Source organism: Sceloporus undulatus, chromosome 1 (genome assembly GCF_019175285.1).
Source record: "Sceloporus undulatus isolate JIND9_A2432 ecotype Alabama chromosome 1, SceUnd_v1.1, whole genome shotgun sequence".
Taxonomy (NCBI): Eukaryota; Metazoa; Chordata; class Lepidosauria; order Squamata; family Phrynosomatidae; genus Sceloporus; species Sceloporus undulatus.
Window position 1 is genome coordinate 29,258,362 of NC_056522.1, and position 21,491 is coordinate 29,279,852.

The window sequence follows — 21,491 nt, forward strand, 5'->3', positions numbered from 1 at the left end:
CTTTTCCTAGCTTGCTCAAGGGGTTTTGTTTTGATCAAACATCTCAGCATCAAGAAAATTCTTCTTGATTATTTAAAATGCTACTATGCAACATCTGGGTGAGTGGATTGAGGGGAAATCCTCTACTATATAAAACCTGCAGTAAAGTTGATTTGCAAAACAGCAAGAAAGTTCTTTTTCTTTTTTATGGGGGGGGGACAAATGTGTTTGTGCTTCATGCAAGACTAGAAGTGTTGCACAGTAGCCTTGGCCCTTTTTACCAGTCCTCCCACACCTTTGGCAGAACTCTTATACTGACTCATTTGTTTTTTACTGCATCTTTGTGGGACCTCAAGGGCTCGGGTGGAAAGCAGGAGAAGCAGGAAAGCCTCAAAGGTGTGGTGGTTTGAATAATCCCTAGCTGCCATATACCAGTGATCCATGCAGCCCCTTATTGTCAGCAGCTCTCCATAATATCAGACAGGATTCTTTCCTAGCCCTATCAGAAAATCCCTGAAGTCTTCCATTCAAATATTAATCAGGTCTGATGCTGCTTTGTTTCCAAAATCAGAGGAGAGTTCAGGATAATTTGGTTATATCGTTATAGTTTTCTGTTTTATATATGTTTGATTACCTTATTATCAGATTTAATATGCTGCAGTCTCTAGAAATAAAACATCAAAAGTCTTGGTAGTATTCTAGTGATCTTATAGCACTAGGTCAAGAATTGAGTATTACTGATGAAACATTTATAGATGCTTAAACATTCAGTCATGGCTACTTGTATGTTAATTTTTAAAATCTCATATCTTTCATGGACTCCTGAGTTTATACACACAGGCTGTCTTCTGAAATATCTATATATCTGTGGAGCCTGAACACTATTAATGTGTCTGTTTGATTGGCATTCCAATTATTCATTCATTTATTGATAGCTTTGACCTAAACAGTCAATTTAGTACTGTGAGAATGCAGCTGAGATGATACTGTTGCTCTTTTCAGAGTTACTGACAGAAGCAGAATATAAATAGAGAATTGAATGTATAAATTTGATTGCACTCTAGGTGGAATTATTGGGAGTTGTTCTCAAGCTGTTTCTGGGTGTTAACTGAACTTGCATCCAGAGCAGAAGAAAACACTGATTATTTAGAGCTTTATACCCATCCATGGTAGCTACCATAGTATTTCTTTTGTATGACAGTAATCTAGCCTGCATCATCCACTTGCAGTTTTGAAATTAACCTGCAATTTAGTCTTCACCCCAATGACAATAACTCAAATGACTCTGTGGGGTGCCAGAAGATGCACTGTAAACAGGGCTCAGTAAAGGGGGTAAAGTAGAGATCCATCAAGCTAGGCTTATTTTTTTTTTTTTTTTTTTACAATTTTATATAGATTGTAGTGAAATCACAATTTCCTCTATAGTTGTGTTAAACTTTGTATTTCTTTCGAAAAATCAAATACATTTTCAAAAGAGCCATGCAAGACTGTAAATAATAAATTTATTTTAGAATTGTATTTATGGACTGAGATAAATCATATATTGTTAAGATAAAACATGACATTCAAGACTAATCATTAGTTTAAATGTTTCATTCTCCAAGCCTTGTACAGCTAATTAATACATGACTTGTTAGGTGTCTTTCCGAGGATGCTGTATTTTACCTATATCGTGACTTTTCACTATCTTCTTAACTTACTATATAAACACAAATGCTGAAAATATTGACAAATGTTTTTCTTAGAGCAATTTTTTCTGTTGTAGCACACACTATGTTTTGGCAGAATTCACTGCATCAGAATAATATATCAAGCAACCCTTATTGTGCAAATAAACAAATTCCTCCCCAATAACTACATCCAGTGATTAAATAATTTGCATAAAGTGTCATTTAAATTTTAAAAGATTATTATGATTGGTTAATAAATTAAATCAGATTTTAATGAGTTTTGATATTTTCAAAATATCAAAGTAAGCATCTTGATATCCTGAAGAAAGTATTAGGAAATGAGTTGAATGTCCTCAACATATTTTCAGCTGAACTGTGAAGTTAAACATTTCACTATGATGTTCAAATTGCTGTCATTAAGGTCTGATGTGTGCACTGCATTTTTCTTTCTTCTGAAAACTTATTGTGGATTTTCTTTTAAGGGATGACTTAGCAGCAGCCCTGGAAGCTCTGTTTGATTGCTGTAAAAAGTATGGCAAGCTCCCTAGACTTCATGACATCTTGTGCAGGTTAATAGAGAAAGGAAACACTGAGCTATTGCAAAAAGGTTGGTTGCTACCATTATGTACTGTATTTTTCTTATCTTTTTTTTTTATGTTATGAAATGGGAACTATCCCAGTCCAGATAATATGGCTATTTCTTACTAAGGACTAAACTAGAAGCATTTGTTTGAGGGTTCCAGCAAATTTTCATGAGACTCATTAAAAGTTTAGGAGAAGTAAAAGGTCATAAAAAGTATCATTTGTTATCTCCTTGTCATAGGAATGAGGAAAAATTACCATTGTGAGGTAGTTTTATTATTTTCATTGATTTGTGGCCATTTGTTGTGGCCCAGTTGTGTTGTGTTCTGTCACTATATTTTGTTCTGTCCATATTGGAGAGAAGGGTGCAAGCAACAATAGAGCAAAATAGCATTAAGTGGTCATAAATTTCCCATGTGTCATTAGTGTTAACTGACATGGATGTTTGCTTTGTGCCATGTTTTTGTCTTCTGTAAACCTAATCAGCTTTTTAAAAAAATTCTTATAGCTATGGACTTCGTGAGCCAAGAGAGAGGTGAAATGACGATGCTCTATGATCTCTTCTTTGCCTTCCTGAGTACTGGCAAATACAAAGAAGCCAGGAAGATCATTGAGGTGGGACCATAACTACACTACTCTAATCATGTAGCTATTTAGAGTTTTAATTAGTATATATTTTAGGTTTTTAACCTTTAATTAGTCTGGTTCTGATTAATGTTAATATAATCCAATCCTTGTAGTTAAAGGGGATGGGGAGTCGGAGAGACCTGGCCAGCATAATTTTGCATAATTACAGTTAGAAATGAGACAGCCTAGATGTATATTGAAATTGTTTCCTTACTTTGTCAAATTCACTATTAAATATCCAAATGATATTTGCATATTAAATCTTGCATTGTGGAACAATTAAATTAAACTAGCATTCCTGGGTGTAAAGTTGCTAATCCTCTTTCCCAACAAATTCTTTGTTCTTTAAAGCAGTGGAATTTAATTTGCTGCAGACCGTGCTCAGATTTATTTGTAATGCTTGTCTACAAGTTAATCAGCCAAACAAGTGCTGTCTGCTACTGTTTGGCATTTAATTTAGCATTTTCCCCCACTATGGTAAGCAGCTTATAGAAAGTGGTAGGTGACAAACTTGGTCTATTTAGGATTAGTATATTTTATCTAGGCTTGATTGAAATTTTGCTTACTGAAATTGATAAGTCAAAAGGGCAGCCTCAGAGCCTTCCCAGATTGTGATTATGGTGCTTTAGCACATTGAGTTTCTCCCCACCCACCCCCATTCAATAGTGATGAGTTTTTCATTTCTGAGAAGGGGAAGACATTCATCTTTTGAAAAGGTGAAACTTACATTCTCTAGTGTAGAAGTGTAAAAGGTTTCTTCAGTTAATCATAAAGTTATTTTTAATTGCTTAAATAAGAATACAGTCAAAGGAGATACTGAATGATACAACAGTTTCCCCTTGATTCCTGTTGCAGTGTTACTTTTAACCAAAAGTACATCCCTTAATGTTTTCATTTTTAATTCCCTTGATGTATATGGGGAGGTTCGGAACAAGTTTACATAGTGCATAATTTTTCTTTCATCCTGCACAGATATTCTGCACAGATAGCACCTTGGGGTCCCAATCTTGGGAGAGAAAAGCAGGATAGAAATAGAAACAACAACAATAATAATAATAATCCCAAATTAATTGCCAACATGCCCACCCATCTTTTGCGTCTACTCAACATCTTACATATTTGAATTGGAACCTAAATAGATAAAATCTTGCCTTGTAGTATCTTTATTGTTGTCTTATTTTTTAAGAATGCATAAACCATTGAAACTTTCAGAGCTGTTGCTTATTAAGATATTACACTTTATATCAGTTTTCTTTCATTTCTGTAGTTATCACCCATTTAACTTTTTCTTATACTTAAAAATCAGAAAGAATGATGCCTGAAGATGACAGATGTCTTAAAAAAATCAATTCCAGAAATTTTCCCTCTTGTTTATAAAGCATGAGAGAAAATAGACATCTGGCATTCTTACTTGTCCTTTTCATGTTCATTGGATTAGGATTTCTTAGACTTACTTAGCCTTAAAAGAGTGTCATTTGAGCTTTTTAATATGAGCTGATGTTTGAGTTACTTTCCACCTTTCTAATTTTACTTGTTCCATCATTCAAAAAGTATTTATTTGCTCAGAATATTTATTGCTTGCCTCCCATATAAATTTACAATTTAAAATCAATGTGTTTTCAAGTACAATCAAACATCCTCAAAATAGAGTATAAGAAAAAAATACACACCAACAAAAATATTTATCACATACAAAATTCAGCCCAATAATTATCAGTAAAAAATCAAAGATATCAATAGTTCCATATATGCGACAATCCCAGAAGATATTTTTTCACTGTAACCAATATATCTTTAAGCCTAAATCCATTTCCTAGTCCCAGCTAGAACAGATTGATCTAATCAATAAAGCATGACAAGCCAACATTTAGATTGTTTCCCTTGATACTGTGAGACTAATTGAGATTGGCAATTAGATTTAGGCAACTGAGTCCTTTGAATGCCTTTTATTTCAACAGAAGAGCCATGTTGGCTCAGGCCAAGGTCTTCTTAGTTCAACATTCTGTTCAATGTCTGTGGGATGGCTACCAGAAGGAACAGGGTGCAATTTACCTTCCACTTTACATTTTTCAGGAACTTAGGACAATAGCTATACTGCCTTTGACAGGAGATGAGTAGTAACCATTGATGGTGCTGTCTTCTGTAAATCTGGGACATGGGGCCAAAGCACAAAGGTCCTATTCCTTATGCATAAGAGCCCAGTTCTTCACAGGAGGGCACAGAACTAGGGCCCTCTCAATAGTGTAAGCAGGTTGCTTTTGGCCCAAGGTGGTCCTCCGGGTAATCAGGCTTGCCTCAGATTTGTATCTTAAATAATCTATTGTTCTTCCTTTTAAAAAATCCTTTAACTCTTAAGACATGGAGTGTGTTTATTCAAAATACTTAGTATTTTTTGCAATGGTAGAAATCTTGAATAAAGTTTAAGATATTTTGCTTCTATTTTCTTTGAGCCAGATGACCTTCTGAGTAAAGAAAATTCAAAAGTGACTTTGAAAATCTGAACTAGCTAACAGCTTTTTCATTATTTGTGAAAAACCAATTCACATGAAATCTGATTTCTTGTGATTAAAGCCATCTGATAAAAGTGGTCTGACAAAGTCTCCTTGCTACCCCCAAAAGTGTGAAGGTATGGGTATATCGAGCATAGGGCTGCCCAAGTATTCCAAACAACACTCAGATGATAGTAAATCACTGTACATTTGCAAGGTTGCTAGACTGGAAGCTGTGATTACAGAAGTTCCTAACATGGGTCCCTTACAAGTATAATTGCATTAATTAATTACATTAGGCAAATTTAATATAACTTTCATTCCTTTATATGAAAGAGGAAGTAGTCAGTAAACATTTACCTGTTCTGTCTACAGTCCCTCCCCCACATTTGTTTTCGAAGTAGATAGGGTGCAGACATATCACTGAAGTCAGATGTACTGGTTCTTCTTAAAATTTGTACAAGACTATGCATATCATCCTTTGGCTTCTAACCTAAGACTTCCAGAATGCCATAGTTTAAAACAGCCTTCCCTTACCTACTGCCCCCAGGTGTCTCCGATATCTGAAAGGCACCTACTTGGTTGAGAATAACTTAAAAATATAAACATCTCTATTTCAGATTACTATAGTTTCTTTCACATTTTGTGGAGGAATAGTGAGGTGGGGGTGTTAAATGCTCTCTGTTTTTTCGGGGGGGAGGGAGAGCCTTTGGCGATGCTATAAGCAGCAGCTTCTTCTTGTGAATAATCCAATGCTGTTAATGCAAGAGTGCTTTATGAAAAAAAGTTTAGTGTGTAATAATTTAATTCTTTATTTTATTTTAATATCTTCACATCTTTTGCAACCTTTTTTCTCATAGTGGTGTAGTAATCACATTTTCTGCGATATATCTCCTGTTCAGTACAAGAACATTGGTGAAATGTTTCACCTAGTGCATTTGATCGAGCAATAGTTAAAAATAAAGTAGCCAGTGACACTTAAACCTGACATGGAAGCTACTTTGAGCTAGTGATTAAAAATACACTGAAAAGATATTTAGTGAAATCATAGCAGTGCATTGATTTAAGCACAGTGCCAACCAATTTTCCAGATATGAATCACCATTGGTTTTGGATGTTTTTAATCTAATGTAAAAACCATGAAAATATTTCTGGGCCTTGAGATTGAGAGATTACAGCACCCTTTCATCCAGATTGCTTTTTGTTCGAATCTGTGTAAAATCAACATGAAACTCAATTTTGTGGTGGAGATGAAACTATTGTAGCAAGATGTTACTTTATTTGTAAAGTATGATTTGACTTCATTTTAATATAGATGTTCCAAAGAAATTTAGCTTCTAGGATTATTGATGTGACCTACTAAGAAGAAATGTTTAGTGTGGAAGATAGACGAAGCAAATTATTTTATAAGAGTAGTTGTTAACATGATGTCTGTAACTGTGTGTATCTGTAGTCTAATATGCAGAGAATAGGCTGGTAAGCAGCAAATGAGAAAAATAATAATAGAAAATACTGATCATTAGGGCAATCATTAGGAAGAGAAGTCAAGTGAGATTTGACAGAAGTTCTGAATCCAGTATTGGTAGTGTTTTATTTACCAATTTCAATAAAGGAATAGGAGAATGGGCATGGATTATAGCCCATACAAAGTCCTAGCTGCAGTACGTTTTGAGTTTTTTTAATTATGACACTCATGTCAAAATAAAGTAAAATTTGCCTGAGAAGCAGTATGAGAAATTCTGACCCAGCCCATTTCTAATAGCACATAGTCTTGTAAGGGGAAACAGGAGGCTACGTTAGAGAAATGAATAAAACCACAAGAGTTTAATTAGAGACACTCCAAGACATATGGGGATAGATTAATAGGAGAGGGTATCTTCATATTAGAAAAGATTAGAGTGTTGTGGTAACTAGCTTGCAATAAATAAATAAACTGCTCCCTATTGACTTTTTAAGTGTAATAGAGGAAGCAATTAGGCACAAGTAACTACATGGAATATTTAAATAGTAGCACAGTCTTCATAACATTGGCTGAAATCCAAGGCAGCTTTTCATTTGCATAGGAGACAACTGTTCATTTGCAGCCAGAGTTCCTTTAGTAGATCTCACTGGTTTATTTCTTTAGCTATGATCCCATGGGTACTTACATAGGAAAAATTGGCTGTCTGTGTAACTTTCTATGCACTTTTCATGAGGTGTATGGGAGACTATGCTGGTGAAATACCTCTATTTTATTGAATCCCACTGTGGGAGAAAGGTAGGATATAAACCTTGAAATAAAATAAAATAAATAAATAGTTTCAGCTTGGTTCTTGTGGGTGATTGGAAGGTGCTTTCACTAGCATGTGTTTTTCATTTGTCTGTTTGTTTGCTTTTCTGACTGGAGGTGGTGGTTGGGATTTTTTGTTGATTTTACACAGCTTTCTCCTGCCACCCTCCTTCATTTCATTTTTGCTCTTCCAGGTGGCTTTTGGAGTGGCTTACAGGATATACTGGGAGATAAAGGCATTACACTACTTGTTTGATGGATCCAGTACTTGGAGTGAAAATATTTTAGTTTAAGTACAATATCCCCCTCTTTTTTTCTTTCTTTCCCACATACAAGATTGAAGCAATACATAATTATTCATAGGTAGAGAGAGACAGTATGGTGTAGTGGTTTGAGCATTGGACTATAATTGTGGGAGATCAGAGTTTGAAACCCTTCTCAGCCATGGAAATCCACTTGGTGGCCCTGGGCAGGTCACTGTCTCTCAACCCTCGAGGAAGGCAATGGCAAATCCCCTCTGAAGAAGCTTGCCAGGAAAACCCTAGTGATAGGGTTCCTATAAGTTGGAAACAACATGAAGGCACACAACAAAGAAAATTTACATTGGCAGAGATGATATGAACAAAGATTGCAAAGAAAACCCTGTGATAGGTTTACCATAAATCAGAAATTACTTGAAGGCACACAACAACAAAGCTTGGAAAAAGTCAACATTTTAATAGGTGACTAAATGTTAGAGCAAATCAGAATGGTGTTTCAAGCTTTATATTGCCATGCATAGAAAACTGCAGAGAATGCTTAAAACAACAACAACACCTTACCATGAAGGAAAGCAAATAACAATATCCAAAATAAGAGTAGTTGAATAAATGTTCTAGTGGAGTTGCAGACAAAGTTAATGTTTCACTTGGGTTGACCTGTTACTATTTTTAAAAGTAATATTTTTTAAATTAATGTAATACTTTGGTATGAGTACAGTTGGCTTTACCCCCCACACACACACAATATAGAATATTATAGTATGTCTCAGTGTCATACTAGGCAGAGTGATGACAGTTCAGATGGTTAGAGATAAGCCACAAATATGGACTATTGTGCAAACCCTAGAGCTTTAGTTAATCTGACCTAGATGTTCTTTTGATGACTGAGAACCTACTATATGTGAAAACACTTCTCAATTTCAAAATGAAACACAAGAATATCCACAGCCTAACTCAACTGTCTTTGTAGCGATGGGCACTGCAATCATTTCTTGAGGCGAGGATTTGCTATATAAAGTATTCCGCATTTAAAGCTGTTTAGATCATTGGCATTTGAAGCAGCAGCGATATTGAAAGTTGGTGGGGAATGCAGTATTGAGTTTTGCCATGTCACAAAGAGGATTATGTACAGATTCAAGTAAAATACATCTTTTCTTTTAATTTCCATGGGCATGTTGTTTAAGATATCTTTAGTTCACACTAGTGGTGGCAGTCTTTTCTTGTGTGCTTTCCTGAAATAGTTTAGAAGATGTTCAAATTAGAATGTAAAAAGAAATATATGTATATTAAAAAAAAATTGTTGTCTTGATGCGTTTATGTATGTGCCAGTTTCACATGTAACTTAAAATGAAATACAAGTGTTTTTTCTTAATTGTTTGAATCTGCTTAATAGTCACTTAGTTTTCTGATACATATGCAGCATAAAATTATGGATTGATTGTCCTATGGCACAAATAGAAAATAGAAAATGCCATTGTATTACAAGATTTTAAAGGTTGGGCTTTTATGTTAGCTAGAGTACATTCAGTGTGAGTGGGCAGAGAAGAGGAGACAACTGTGTGGGCATTTGGAGGTTGGGAGATTTCTGAGGAATTACATTATAGATGCTGATGTACCCAGCAAATGGAGGGGGGGGAGACAGGTTGTCCCTATCAATCTTGCACTTTATCAAGTCTCAAAAAAAAAAAAAAGATTGGATAAAAGGTAGACCCATAGCATTGTGTGCCCTTCTGGTGTTTTTGTTTGTTTGTTTGTTTGTTTTTAACACATGTCATGTTTTGCCACCAGTATCTGGAGAGGAACAAAATGCACTATATAGGCACAGGGAAAACTAATATAATAATCAATATCACCTTAGTTAACATCAGTTTAAATCCAATTAAGGGTGTGTGTAGATGTGTTAAGTAATGATTAAATCAATTGTTCTTGTTGTGTTTGCTTTCTGTTTATTTTATTCAGTACCATTTCTATTTCATTCAGTATAGTTTTATCCCGCTCTTTTTTTTATTAAGTTCAATGACACTTACACAGGTCTCCAGTAATTTAATCAGCTTCATGCAATGTACTTGGGGAGTGTGTGTGTATGTGTGATTCAACTTCTAAACTGACTTTGTAAAAATGGAACTGAGTATACTGTTACTGCCACATAGTTTTCCAGCTTGCTCTCAGTGAGATTCTGATGTTCAGTGTCTAACCTGGTTAGATGTAACCTGCTTCTGGGTTTTGACTGTTCTCCACAATTGGATTCTAGGTAACTTTTTGTAGTATGTCTGTCTAATGTTACTCCTACATGACAGGGGTTAGAATAGAAGGCCTTTGCTGCACTTTCCAAATCTAAGGACAGTCTCACACTACACTGTTATAATTGTATTATATACACTGCTATGGCTGCCTCCTGTGGAATCCTGGGATTTGCAGTTTAGGGAGGTGAGTTTAGAATTCTCAGCCAGAGAGTTCTTAGGCCTCACTAAACTACAAACCCCAGAATTCCACAGGAGGCAGCCATAGCACTAATATTAAAGCATAGTATGATACTGACATGTGATTCTATGGCTGGTTACAGACCACCCGTTTGGGGCGGGCTGCACCCGCCCCTTTCCCCAGTGTATCGGGGCCTCAGCTGCCAGACCGGCAGCCTCCGAGGCCCCGATCTGCCTCTTTCCAGGCTGCGGGGAAGCGGCAAAAGGCCGCTTCTCCGCAGCCTGAAAAGGGGTGTCCTTGAGGCTTCAAGCCCCAAGGACACCCCGCAGCGGCGGGGAGGAGGAGAAAGGGGCCGCTTGGCCCCTTTCTCCCTTGCTTCGCTGGGCACAGCCGTCTGAAGGCTGCACCCAGCAATGCAAAGCAGCGCCGCAAACCAGGAAGGATCTCCGAAACGGAGCTCCTTCCTGGTCCGTGCAAAGGGCACACTAAGTGCCCTGGCGCGGACCAACGACGTCACGTCTTCACCGCCCCGTATAGAGGCGGCGCAGTCGTGACGTCGTCATGGCGGCCCCCATGTGGAAGGGGAGCCGCCATTTTGTATGGACTCAGTCCGTACTAGGGTTAGGGGGGTGCGGAAGCACCGCACCTTCCTAACCCTAGTACGGACTGACTCCGTACTTTCATGGCGGTTTATAACCTGCCAATGATTTTAAGAAGGATGACCTACACTCTAGTGTGGGTAAGATAGAGATTGTCTGCAGCAGATTGTTCCTAGCATTTGTTGTAAAATACTAGAAGACATAATGAAAAACCTTTGGACAATAAAGTAGCAAAGAATTTTGAATTTTGAGAAGTCTCATATTTAAGAACATACTGGTAAATAGATAGCACTTGGTTTGAGTGGTAGCTGTGAAGTGACTATCATGAAACCTGTTCTGCAGAGAGAAGCACAGATTTGGAATTTCATTTGGTAATTCTTGCTGTATAGCTTGGATTGAATGTTCTTATAAGATTGCTGTAGTTAACCATGTATGCATGCTAGAGATAAAGAGCTGTAGAAGGTATGGGGACTGGTGACTGGGAGAGAGACGAATTAAGAAAGATGTGATAGTTTCCAATAGGTTGGATCTAAGTTGTCTCTCTACTGAGTTAAGAAACAGAAGAAATGACAGTTCTGTACAGTAAATTTTTATAATAATTATTGGAATTACTGTATATACTCATGTATAAGTCTAGAAATTGTAGTAAAAATTGACCTCAAAATCCTGGGTCGACTTATCTACTGGTCAATGTAAGTGCTGTACTTCTAACTCTGGTGAAAGGCAAGAGTGCAATCTGTCCTGAAAGCACTAACCCCCCTCTACTCTTTCATCCATCCGGCCTTTAGTATGAGCAGAAACATTTAAGCCTGCTGGAATTTTGTAAGTTCTTTGGCATTGTTTTCTTTTGCTTCATCTTTTAAATCCTTTGTTACATGCTCATAAGTTTTACCCTCGACTTACCCTTGGGTCATGTTAAAATACATAATTTTGCCCCTAAAACCTGTCCTCAACTTATATATGAGGTTAACTTATAGTTGAGTGTATACAGTATGGTTTTTTCAGTGGTATTAAAATTAAGTGTATATAAAAATAAATTGATATGTTTATTATATGTAAAATTCTGTGTCCACTTTATTCTGTAGTTGGCATTTAGTATTTTAGATATCTGTATAATACATTAGCTGTACAATAAAACACAGAAGCATATATAACCATTATAAAAAAATAACATAATGCAGTATTGTAATATATAATCAGTCCAGTTGAATTCAGTAAGACTTACTCCCAAGTAAATGGGTTTAAGATGTGAGAACCTTAAAGGCACCAGATCATGTCTGATCTTGGAAGCTAAGCAGTCTCAGCTCTAGTTAATGTTTGGATGGGAGACTGCCAATGAATCCAGGTGCTATAGGCTATATATTTCAGAGGAAGGTACTGACAAAACTGCCTCTCAGTATTCCTTGTCTAAGAAAACCCTATGAAATTAATGGGATCACCATAGGTCAACAGGCAACTTGAAGACACACACACACAATCAATCCAAGGCACTATACCACCACCACCCCAAGATAAATTTATCATCTCAAGAATTCAGGTATTACATTTATATGCCTCCCTAGAAAGTCAGTTTGGTAGAAATTATATTTTAAAATAAAATACGGCATTAGAAGCATGGAAATGCATAGTGGTTCAGAAATATTTTCGTAAGCATTTTATCTCATTTTTAACAGTTTTAGAGTAAAAATTAATCTTTAAATTTAAAAATACAGAATGACTGATCAATTTCAGTTAACATATTCCCCTCGGGAATATTGGGTGGAAGTACATCTTCCATTTGATGACATATGCTGGTGTAACTGGGTGTTGGTTATCACCTTTAAAGCCCTATATGGCTTGGGCCCAGGTTACTTGTGGGAACACCTCTCCCTATACAATCCGCCCCGCACTCTCAGAACGTCTGGGAAGTACTTATTACAGGCACATAAGACCAGATTGGTGTCCATTTCCTAGAGGACCTTTGTCTCAATCGCTCCAGAAGTATGGAATGACTTAGCAGAGGAGATCTGTTGTATTACTACCTTAGATGCTTTCAAGAAAGCTATTAAGTCGGATCACTTCTGGCGGGCTTTCCCATCTGACTGTGTAAACAGTCTATCCACCTCAATACCCCAATCACTGAGTGTGTAAGATAAGAATTTTTAATTTTTAGCTTTGTAATTTGTATTATGTATTTAATATTGTATTATGAGGGTTAATTTTGTGGGTAATTTCAGTGTCGTTGAGATTTATTTTATTGTATGGTCTGTTTGTATTTTATCTGGTTGTAATCCCGCCTTGATCCGCAGGGAGAGGCAGGAATTATTATTATTATTATTATTATTATTATTATTATTATTATTATTATTGCACACTGAGGTATCTGGTACCTTCTTCTACAAGGATCCCACTGTTGTGTGCAGCAAAACCCAAGAGGAGGTGGGACTACCAGATACAGTTCCAGTATTCTGGTGGCTGATTGGCTGTAGAGGTGCATCTGGGTTTATTCCATGTGCTCTAGAGCACCAAAGGGAGGAAAGAGCCGCATTAAGTTGGCAGCAAACTCTGTGACCAGTCAGTGCCCAGAGACATGGGGCCATACTTGGAAGTTCCCAGTTGTTTTTGCACAGTGTGGGAAGCAGCTGGACAGCAGGAGTAGCCAGCATCACGTGCTGCAAGTATGGTGCAGGAGACTTGGTCTCTATGAAAGTGATGTAGGATCTTAGTTATAAACTGTTCATTGTCTTCTGCATTCGAAGAACTGTCTCTAGTAAGGAAGTGCTTAACTATTTATTTTTGGTTGTTTTTTTTATTTTATTTTATTTATTTATTTATTTATTTATTTTTTATTTTTTATTTATTTTTTTTATTTTTTTTGCAGACACCTGGCTTAAGGGCACGTCCAAACCGACTGCAATGGTTTGCAGAAAAGTGTTTTGCAAGTAATCAGGTAGGTGTATTATATAGCTTTATATATTTATATTATCAATTTAGAGCAAGAATTCAACATTACTGATAAAGGGAGTCCATAGTTTCTCTGTTCTAATAGCTACTGACTGCTTTCAATCAGGTCTCTAGTTGGCAGCAGTCTGCCACTGTAAGCTGGATAGTCATTTGCCCTAGCTTTACAGGTTTATCTTAAATTTTCCTATCCATTTCCTTGCTTTACAGTGACTTCTCTGTCTCTGCAATTTCTTCTTAATATCCAGAAGCTCAGCTGCTTCCACCACCTACTACAAAAGTCCAGTGGGACAGGAGAAAAGCTATGACTCCTTTCCCCCACAGAACATTTAGGGGGGCTCCTCCTTTCATCTGGATCCTTTGAGAACAGTTTCTCTTTCTTCCTGCTGAGCCTCTGTAGAAGGCATTTGCACAATATTGCAGGTTATACCTTTTCCAAACACCTTGTTTAGTTTCTCTTCACGAGTCACAGGATTTGAGAATGGGAAGGGCAGTGGAAACAACAAACAATAGCTGAATTAATAAGCCAAGTCGCATTAACTTACTCATTTTGAAGTAAAAGGCACTGTCAGTGTGAATCAGTATGCGTGTTGGTGTATTATTACAAAAGCCATGCTGATGTACAACTAAAGTGAATTCAGACTAAAAGAAAGGTGTCATGGGGGGCATGAAAGATGTAGCATTAGATCTTGTTTATAGCTAAAGCAAATTTAAGACTTTGGAAAGATTGCTGTATTACTAACCCACACTTGTGCATACTTTAAAATATCGAATGTTTTTGTTTATGTATTCTTATGTGAGCTTAATACATTGCACATTAGTCTTCATACAGAACAGGATTTCTTAACCAGTGTTCCCTGGAACCCTATGGTTTGACAACAGATCACTAAGAGCTTCATAAGATATCATCATTGTGGGGGGGAGAAATAAACATGCTTTTTAAAAAAAGTAGATATATTAATTTATATGCAGGTTTCATTGAGACCTGAAGATTATTTCAAAGGTTCCTCCAGGGTAAAATGGTTGAAAGGGGCTGATAAAGAAACATTCTCCTTACTCTCCTTATTCCTATTTATGTCTTTAGGTTCTCCTTCACAACCTTTGACATTTTTACAGCAGGTGTACAAGTTGCATGATAGGCAAAATATCAAAAGGGATTTTTTTATTGTGTATAGATGTTACAAATGTGATGTTTGTTTTATTTTATTTTTGTCTTTTATAGGTTGAGCCCCTGGAAATGATGGTAGAACTGACTCAAAAGCTTTTTGAATGTGACAGAGATGAAATGTATTACTACTTATTAAAATCATGTAGTAAGTAAAAAGGAAGACATTTTATTTTACACTCTCAAATGTTAAGCCAGGCTTGTTTCTGTCCAAAATAAAATTGTTTGAATAACACCTAGAAATACCTGTGACACATCTGGCACAGACACTTTTCTTGTATAGGAGGTCCGTTTAAAAAGAAAAGCAGCTTTTTATAAAAAGGGAAAAGGGATATTTCTCATTGCATGCATACTCCCAGTTAAATACCACTTTGTGGTACCACTTTGATTTAAGATCATACAAATCTGCTTTATAACAGGGTCAGATTAAATGGCCTTCTAACCAAGTGTTCTGTACTCTGAGTGAAGGTAGGTCTAAAGCAGAGGACCTTTCACCAGTTTCTGAAGGTGGGGAATCTAGAAAAGAATATTTCCTAATTTTTAAAAATGAGATAGTTCATATGGGAGAAGGCAGTGTCTTGACTATCTACTTTTCAAGTTGTTCAAGGTTTTCAAAGTCTTGTACCACTGTTTTGAATTGTGCCTGGACAAAGGCAACAGGTACAAAAAAATTTAAAGCTACAGGTTCAATCTCCCTTATCCAAAATGTTTGGGATCAGAAGTAATTTGGATTTCAAAGGTGGGTTACAGCCTCCGAGGCCCCGATCCACCGCTTTCCAGGCTGCGGCAGGGGGGAGGAGAAAGGGGCCGCTTGGCCCCTTTCTCCCTTGCTTCGCTGGGCGCAGCTGTCTGAAGGCTGCACCCAGCGACGCAAAGCGGCGCCACAAACCAGGAAGGAGCTCCAAAACGGAGCTCCTTCCTGGTCTGCGCAAAGGGCGCACTAAGCGCCCTGGCGCGGACCGACGACGTCACGTCTGCACTGCCCCGTATAGAGGCGGCGCGGTCGTGACGTCGTCATGGTGGCCCCCATGTGGAAGGGGAGCCGCCATTTTGTACGGACTCAGTCCATACTAGGGTTAGGGGGGTGCGGAAGCACCGCACCTTCCTAACCCTAGTACGGACTGACTCCGTACTTTCATGGCGGTTTGTAACCCGCCAAAGTTTTTCAGATTTTATAATATTTGCCTACACATATTGAGATATCTTAGAGATGGGACATAGGTCTAAACATAAAATTCATTTATGTTTCTTATACACATAGCCTGGAAGTAAGTTTATACACAACCTTTTAAATAATTTTGTGCATGAAACAAACTTTGTGTACATTGAACCATCAGAAAGCAAAGGTGTCACTACCTCAGTCACACATGTAGACAATTTTGAAGATTTCAGATTTTGAAAATCTGGATAGGGGAGGCTCAACCTGTAGTCAGATAGTATGTTTTGAAATGCCTCTGTCACCTTTAAGCCTGTCTTATGATTTCAGGACTGTTGTTGCACATTTTCTGGAAGTGAAGGTAAACGTGTGTTATATTGTTTCATTTTGGGGTGCTCCTGAAATGCATAGATCCCTTTTATTTTTAAGGATGTTATATAGGGTCACAAACATGGCCCAAAATCTATTTTTATGTTCCCTCCCAATGCCCTCTCCATGCTGAGGGGAAAACATTTAACTGACAAATAGCATTTTTCACTCATTGAAGCTTCCCAGAGTGGCACCTTAGGGTGCTACAAGACCCCCAACCTCTACCGTTTCCATGAGGTATGGAAGTATATTTGATTTCATATTTCTTTTGAAGGAGAGCATTTCAAGGCGAAATGTGGGCCACTATGGATGCGGGGGTGAAAATGTGGCCCCTAGGCCCATTTGAGTTGCCCACCCTAGTAGAGAACTTGATATCAGCATAAATTAATTGTTGGTTTACATAGAATCATAGAGTTGGAAGAGACCACAAGGGCCATCAAGTCAAGCTTACAGATTCAATAATTTTTTACCATTACTTCTGATTATTGTCTGTATTTTGGACAAATTTTCTTCCATATCATAACCAATGGAGATAATCATTAGTCTAATGAGGTATTCATTGTTGAATCTCACACAGGTGGCTTGGTTATAGAAGCCATTAGCAGAACCAAAGTTTGTTTGTATGGCAGTTGTAGCTTTTTGTACCTTGCCACTGGGAAAAGCTGACTGCACAGTTGCTAAGAGTCTTTCCTATATGTTATTTCCCTTGTTTATTATCCAACAAGTAGACTGCTACCATGTTTAGAGTGACATCTTAGCTGCCAAACAGTTTGACCTGCATCTGATTATTAAAAAAAATTGTGGCCTTTGTTTTTTCTCAAGTGGTTCCTGTTCTCTTCTTTTACCAATGCAGGCTTCATTGGCTAGGTTGTTTAAAAGCTTCAACAAAATGTTCTCTTCCCACCCCCTCTGTCCAATACTCTTGATGTTTTCATTGATAAACCATTTAGGATAACATTTATACATTCAGTTCAACCTCCTCACCATGGGTGAACATTGTGCTTGAGCTGTGTTCCAATTTACCAGTTAGTCTTTTTCTTTCAGTTTTAGAGTGTTAACTTGAATAGGGAAACATTCTGCAGTTAGCTTACTTTGGTTGAACGATAATTGAAGGTTTTTATAAACCACCTATTTGCTTCTGCATAGGTGGTATTTATCTCTTGAGGAGTTCTTTAAAGAAAGTTGCCATTTCCTATCATTGTGTACTGTTAAACCATGTCTCAGAAATTCAAGAATCTTCTGTGTAATTTCTCCCCTTACTGTGAAGTGCTGTCTTGTTTTGCTGTCTAGAAAAGAATTTTAAAAGATGTTCCTATTTGCTACATACATAATTGCTTATAGTAGAAAATAGCCAAATACTTGGCAGTTTCTCAAGGAATATTGCAAAAGCTTTTCATAACCTTACTGGGCTATTTCTTAGATGTTAGACAACATTGCTGTAAGAGCCTAATAGTGCAGGTTACTGTAGGTTCTAAGAGAGGAAGTGTTCATAAAGGGTTTGGTCTTTATGTTTCTTCGATAACATCTCCATGTGCCCTACAGTAAACAGCTTTTGGTCTCTTCATAAGTGTAAATCTTGGTGAGCACCTTGGTGCAGGAGATAAGTGACTTTAGCACTTTACTCTTTAATATATGAAAAGGAGTTTTTATATCAAGTGGAATTTACATAAACATTGGTGAACATAAGACCCAATGAGTATATTCTGTTGAATCTAGATTTTCATTCAGCATTCATTAATATGTTGGAAGGTTAGGTATTTTGGCAAATTGCTTCTGTCCACTGCCTGCATGTCATGAAAACTTTTGAAGACTCACCCCAATAGTGTGGGAGGTAGCAACAGGAGTTTGAGGGAGATCAGAGTCGGGAAGAATTGCATCTTTTCCTAATTGGGAAGCCTCACCAGAGGCCAGGAAGGTTATGAAATTCAAGAAATAAGTTCAGTTATGACAGATGTGAGTCTGTATAGATGGAGATGGGCTCACTACTGGGGTCATGCTATCCAGGGGAAATGGCCAGAATAAGAGGAGGAGGTTAGCATCAATCTTTTGTAAATGAGAGCAGTAAGACTAACTATAGTTCGGTTTGCACCAGTGATAGTGCATCAGAATGTTCAAATCTAAAAAAGTGTATCTTTCAAACCAAGGGGGTGTCCCATTCACATCGAATGATAAAAGAATCAACCAAAAAATTAATTTGGGTTGCAAAATGTTTGAATTCATTAACAGCAGTTTATTTAAAAGGAATTTTGAAAGGAAAAGCAGATTTCTTTAGCAGACACAAAATCTTGCCTGGAGAGGAGTCTGAACCTGGTTGTAGGAACAATATGGGAAGTTTTTAGTAGATTTGTTTGCCTCTGGAGACAGTTTCAAAATCAAACAATTTTTTTCAATAGAGATTTAAGAGCAGAAGGTCATCAGTGGGTGATGTGACTGCTGAAACAATGTGACCTTCTTCTATATGCTATATTTTGTGTGTCTTTTGCAGTGGTCACAGGTGGTCAGACCTCGTCTTCTGTTCTGTTACCTGTTGGAGATCCCCAGAGCTCTGTTTTGGGTACCCTATTGTTTTCTCTCTACACATTGTCCCTAGGAAAACTCTTTAGTTCTTTTGGCTTTTCCTATCATTTGAACGCCGATGACACTCAGCTGTATCTTTCCACCCCTGACCTTTCTCCGGGTCTTGAACAGCAAGTTTCATCTTGTCTTGCAGCTATCTCTCAGTGGATGTGGCATCGGCATTTGAAGCTTAATATGTCCAAAACGAATCTTCTCGTTTTTTCTACCTAAGTCTATTCTTCAATACTCCTTCTCTGTTTCTGTGGATGACATTTCTATTTGACTGGTCCAGGAAGCCCATAGTCTTGTTTTTATTTTTGATTCTTCTCTGTCATGTATCCTCCAGATCCAGACCACAGCTAAGGCATGTAGATTCTTTTTATACATTATTGCCAAATTCCGACCATTTCTATCTGCCTCTACTGCCAAGATTCTGGTCCATGCCCTTGTGGTGTCGCAACTTGATTTCTGTAACCTCCGTCTGGCAGGGCTTCCTCTTTCTCACCTCCGTCCTTTAATTTCTAACCAGCATTCAGCTGCACGCATTATTACATCCGCCCACCGCTTTGACCATATCTCTCCTTTATTATTCCTTCTCTGGTTCCCCCTCCCTTTCCGTATTCAGTATAAGCTTCTGTTGTTGACTTTTAAAGCCCTGCATGGGCTGGCCCCTCCTTATTATCAGACCTTCTTTCTCTTCACCTTCCCACCCGTGCCCTCCGTTCTGGTAGTCAAGGTCTGCTTTCTCAGCCTAGAATTTTCACTGCCCTGTCTCGGCTTCGTCCCTTCTCACACACTTTTCCTCCTTTGCTGATAATACAGAAATTCCTCATGAAAATTAGACTTCAGTGAGTTCATGTGCTATTTGCTATGCATTGGGTTTGCAGACCATGGGTCCTTCTAATAAGCATTTTTTTTTGGAGGAACCGTGCCGTCTATTGATACAGGGGACTGTTGACCATCCCAGTCCTCAATGGTTACAGCTGACTGCTTGGAGGTTGAACACAGAGGCTTGCTGCAGCAAGGATATTCTGAATTAGTTACTAAAACAATCTTAAGATCCAGGAGGCACTCAACTAAGCACATTTATAAAACCACTTGGAAAGCATTCCAAATGGTGGTGCTCATCTGACAGCGCAGAAATAAAGAAGATACTAGCATTTCTTCAAGAAGGCATATTTAAAAGTCTCAGACTAAATACACTAAAAAGGCAAGTGGCAGCCTTGTAATTGATGTTAACAATATCAGGAAAGCCTCTTTTAGCTCATCCACATGTTAAAACATTCTAAAAGGGTCAGCTTTACAAACTCCACCCACTGTTCACAGCTTCCCAACTTGAGATCTGAATTTGGTGTTAAATGCGTTGACAAAAATCACCATTGGACCTTGGAAGGAGATGTCCTTGAGACTACTGTTTTTCAAAGTGGCGTTTTTGGCTGTTGTAACTTGATCAAGAAAGGTTTCAGAATTGGCATCATTAGCCTTAGGGCAGGAAAATGTCTAATTTAAAAAATGTAAGCCGCTCTGATAGCCTATTGGCTGAAGAACGGGGTAGAGGTACTATAAATAATAGTAATAATAATAATAAAAGTTTTTAGCTTCAAGGTCAGGCATCAATCACTAGAATTGCCAACATATTGCCCAAATCTGATTCATCTTCCAAAAAAGAGATGGCATTTTTATTGTCAAGTTTTAATGTTATGTATATATCGTGTTGCTATTTTTGATTATTATATTTTGTATTCTTTGTTGTGCACTGCTTTGATCAGTTTTGGAAAAGCGGTTTATTATTATTATTATTATTATTATTATTATTATTATTATTATTATTTGCTAGATGTAAGAAGAGGAGTTACATTTTATTTGCAAAGATCAAAAGCCATTAGTCCAACCAAGGCATTATTTATTTTCTTTCACTTGAGGACACTGGCTTATAGGACATCAAAGCAAATGCAGTCTAGGTGAATAAAAAGTTGTATATACTTAGGATTATGCAAAAATGCCAAAGCCTCAATAGGGCTATGCACATTCCACAAGATCTGTGGTAACAACTGCAGTGGTCAAAGTAACATCATGATTAGAGGAGATGTGTAAAGCTGCAGAATGGAAAGAGCCTTTTAGCTTTCATTAAACAATAAGAAAAGACAAATTTAATTCAGGGCAAGCAGTATTTGGAAGGTCTGTTCTGCAGGCAGTTGTGCAAGAGGAGAGCAGCCATTTCTTCCCTTGAGGTAGAGTTTAGGTATATACTACTAATTGTGGATTGCTCCTTTAGCCATCCTAAGAATGAGTCAAAATTTACCGTGAATGATCATTCTACAAGTACTGACAGAACAATCCACCACCAGGGCTAAAAATATCCTCCCCTTCTATCCGTATCTTGCCGCTAAATTACTTTCTAATGGTAAG

General features: G+C 37.5%; 1 protein-coding gene across 3 annotated transcripts in view; it reads left to right on the forward strand.

Annotated features, from left to right (window-relative positions):
- Positions 1-21,491, forward strand: part of LRPPRC (leucine rich pentatricopeptide repeat containing) — a 137,792-nt gene that overhangs the window by 76,920 nt on the left and 39,381 nt on the right. For all 3 annotated transcript variants that reach the window (XM_042456309.1, XM_042456320.1, XM_042456329.1), the window contains 4 exons: positions 2,132-2,256; positions 2,740-2,846; positions 13,757-13,825; positions 15,059-15,149. In XM_042456309.1, coding sequence (XP_042312243.1) covers positions 2,132-2,256; positions 2,740-2,846; positions 13,757-13,825; positions 15,059-15,149 — 392 coding nt within the window. The remainder of the gene's footprint in view (positions 1-2,131; positions 2,257-2,739; positions 2,847-13,756; positions 13,826-15,058; positions 15,150-21,491) is intronic.